Here is a 3,718-nt window from a genome sequence, read left to right on the forward strand (position 1 = left end):
ACAAATTGCATAAACTAGCTGATTTCCAATTGTTAACTGCCTTGACAAAACTTTCCCGCGAGGAAGTCACACGCTGAAACGGATGACAGCTAAATCAAGTATGACGTCAGATAGTTTATTAAATTATCTTATATAGTAAAAATGATGAAACAGATATTTTAAGTAGTCGATTGTGGTCGGTTAAATTTTATTTCTAATATTACAAAATAAAGTTGTGTAGCCTTAAACAAGTAAAATGTCTACAATCATTGGATTTAAAAAACCACACGAGTTGAAGCATATTTGTCAATAGACTCAATACTATTCGTTATCGTGATAAACGAAAGACATGAATGCTGCCGATTACAAAAACGATGTAAGTAAATATTACAAGTTAAAATGAAGACAAAAATCGGCGCTGGTCTAGAATCCTATCACAGTTAATAAATCAACGCACAACGTTTGGGTTAGGGTACAAGTTAACGTTTATAGGTGTGGGTGGGTCAAGTATTATTATATTCCGTATTTAATAAAAATACTAGCCCCACCCTAACCCAAAAAATGTAAGTTGTGGTAGGGTTCTATACCATAACCTTATAGTACATTGTCGTTTTCACCGTACCACATCATTTACTTAAAAGCTACAGGATTTAATACAATATCACGTATCTTTACAGAGCACTTTGGAACAAGTTTGGGCAGTCAGAGCGTTTGATGAAGCAGAAACTCACTACGACGTAAGTAGAACTATTTTTCCCACATTGTTGTGGTTATAACTTTGTGCTTGATTCTTAAATTGCAATCTAAATTTAGTAAACAAAAAATAATTAACTTGCAAAAGAAAAAAGAAGAAAATCATTTACTAACCAGGGATCTATGTTACTGTTAATACCAGGGCTGCGAAGTCGGTTAAAAATAACATGAGTCTGACTCCGACGTCAAAAGTGCGATTTTGTCAGCCCGAGTCCGGCCCTTACTCGACAGCCTGTATTCCGTCAATTTACCTAACTTAAGTAATGTTGAAATTCACCAATCCACTTAAAAATCCACTTTGAGGTGTCGTATAATTCATTCACTCACAATACACGGTTGGAAAATATATTCCGTCATATGCTATTCCACCTTAATAATTTCATATCAATTTTAAAAATTTGGTACTGAGCAGGCGCACATCGGACTCGGTAGTTTTACTCAGTCTTACCCAAGTCAGACTCCAGCTAAACAACGATATGCAGAATATAGACTGGTATATTTTTATCATTGCTTGCCTGTTATGGTTGCTGAGATCTGGATAGCATTCAAGTGTTCCACCAAAAATGCTTGCCGTGTAATGCTCGCCCAAAACTCCATCATCCCAATCTGGAAAGTATGGCAAATCTCGCGGGTGCACAACCTAAAAATCCAGGTCGGGTGCAACAAGGCTCAAAAAAGTGCACCTCAGGTACACTTTATGATTTTCGGATGCACTCGGTTTTGCTTACATGCGATAAATAGTGGTATGCAAGCGTTTTTTTGCAGTCCAGATTTTATCGGAGTGCACTTTTGGAAGGTTGAAAAATCTCGCTGGTGCACTTGCCATACTTCCCACAGTGGTCACCAGCCAGTTTGCATTTCATGACACTTTATGCCAACCAAATTTTGAGGTGTGCATTTATGTTATTTTGCACACCAAAGGTTTGAAATCCTACCAATATTTCACATACTAATCAGGTTTGCACACTAATTGCTTTAAAAAAATTGGGTTTACGCCTGTCCTATAATTTGGGTTTACGCCTGTCATATAAAGAAATATTGCCTTCAGTAGAAAGAGAGTGGCCCAAATAATAGATAAAAAATTCATTGCCGAAACGTTTGCTAATAAAAGAATGAATCTTTTATCTATTATTTGGGCCACTCTCTTTCTACTGAAGATAATCAACAGATCCGTGTTCAGTGTTCCGAAATATTGCCGGTCTAGTATAATTAGAAATCTTTGGTTATATAACTAGAAATCTTTGGTTATATTTCTGTGAAGTTTCTCGCACATGCCTGATATATTATATTACATGAGAAAATTTTTGTGTTTTAATTTACAGTAATATCCTTACTATTGGCATTACTTTGTCACAGCTTATAACTACTGTTGATCCTACATTTCTCAAATTGTCTCTTCATGATGACTGGATTCATGAAGAGTTTAGAAAAATATTTCCTGACTTGGATGTGAATCACCTCATTGAAGATGAACTTAAAAGTGAAGCAGCTAAAAAGGCATTGCTCAAAACTTTATGCATATATTATTGAAATCAAAAAAAAAATTGTGTTTGATTTATAATATTATGTCCATAGTTGCTAAAAAACAAATCAAGTGTAATAGTTAAGTTTTAATATTTTAAAGATTTGTTCTAGTTTGGTTCATGAATGCCTATCTAGATTTCACCAATTAATTTAAATTTGTTTTAGAAATGGAGAGAATTTTGTTTAAAGTTTGAAAAGGTTCTTCAAAACTACAACTATGGCTCACTAGTTCGTGTTAACCCCCTTGAAGGATATACTGATGCTAACACAATATTTGGTAGGTTCAGTCACCAAGAAATAACATCTTATTTTTTTCTAATTCTAATTTTTTTTTAATAAATATTTCCACTGAATAATATTAGTTACATATTTTTTTGTTGTAGGGGATATTTATTGATGTATATACTGCCTTAAATATTTAAGCTATTGATAAAAATTAATAAAAATCACTTCATTTGAAACAACTAAAGACACAAGTATGTAACACAAAAAAGACAAAAGTATTATAGTTAAAATTAGTTAACTGCCACAGCCTAAATTATTTAGTATGGATAGTTTATGGAAAACAAAGTGTATTTAAAATGTAATAAAATGGATTAACAATTCTTAACTGTTTGAAAGATTTCTAAGACTTTGGTTTGACTTGCAGTTGCAGATAATTTTTATCTTACCCCATTCTAGATACAAGCAATTGGAGTTGCGATTTGCTTCTATTTTTTATCAAACCTAATGGCATACGCAAGCAAGTTAGCTCACTGTCCGGACATCTTGTTTAAATTGCCAAGTTCTTTTTGTTACTAGTTAATGGAAATGTGTAACCGCTTTTAATCATGTTTATTAAAACAAACCTATGTTGAAATTGTCTGCAGTTACTCGAGTGCAGTACCTAGCGGTGGAAATAGCACGCAACAAGGAAGGCATCACAAAAGAGCTCTACGACAGAGTGACCCGCGAGAGAAGAGAAAAAAGAGAAATTAACAAACTGTCAGAGTCGGCCGCCAACGTATCCGTGTCTTCGTGACACAATACATAAGCTGCTCGGTTCATTTATAAATAGCTTAAAGCTGGAAATCTACGCTATAAAGGTTTTAAATCGCCTTGAAATGTGCTGCAGCTGAAAAGAGCTGTCGATTTCATAGTTAGTTCAGAATTACTCGGACGTTATATCGGATTTCCGTACGTTGCATAAAAGCAGCGTTTGGGCTCTAGAAATTTCTGGTGTAATTTTCGTGAAATTAGCGACCCTTTGTCTATTTCTAGCCTACATGCATCATTTTCGCTTGGCGGAATGTCAAAACGCTCAGCAATACACTGGCGCGCCAAATAACGGACTCATTATTGCGGTTACAAAAAACATGTGGCCTCGTAGAGCAGGAGTGTGAGTCGCGTGCGAGCCGTAAGATCGCCTACTGTACTTGCTTATTATTTGGCAGTGTATTTGCAACCTCAGCCCGACTAAACA

The 3,718-nt window shown here is 35.0% G+C and overlaps 1 protein-coding gene across 1 annotated transcript; it reads left to right on the plus strand.

The window, feature by feature from the left end:
* The first annotated feature begins 265 nt into the window (after positions 1-265).
* LOC146163608 (protein PBDC1-like) lies at positions 266-3,337 on the plus strand. Its single transcript, XM_083382436.1, has 5 exons — positions 266-355; positions 657-716; positions 2,089-2,229; positions 2,422-2,533; positions 3,126-3,337. Exons 1-5 carry the CDS (start codon positions 329-331, stop codon positions 3,275-3,277), a joined length of 492 nt encoding a protein of 163 aa, XP_083238562.1. The 5' UTR covers positions 266-328; the 3' UTR covers positions 3,278-3,337.
* The last annotated feature ends 381 nt before the right edge of the window (positions 3,338-3,718 follow it).

The sequence above is a fragment of the Ascidiella aspersa genome, chromosome 2 (genome assembly GCF_963924565.1).
Source record: "Ascidiella aspersa chromosome 2, kaAscAspe10.2, whole genome shotgun sequence".
In the NCBI taxonomy this organism is placed as follows: domain Eukaryota; kingdom Metazoa; phylum Chordata; class Ascidiacea; order Phlebobranchia; family Ascidiidae; genus Ascidiella; species Ascidiella aspersa.

Bases quoted from the DNA above. Each gene is read 5' to 3' on its own strand.
- LOC146163608 (XM_083382436.1), top strand. From the start codon at position 329: ATGAATGCTGCCGATTACAAAAACGAT. The intron at 2,230-2,421 runs GCATTGCTCAAA...AATTTGTTTTAG, and splicing joins AAAGTGAAGCAGCTAAAAAG to AAATGGAGAGAATTTTGTTT. The intron at 2,534-3,125 runs GTAGGTTCAGTC...AATTGTCTGCAG, and splicing joins TGATGCTAACACAATATTTG to TTACTCGAGTGCAGTACCTA.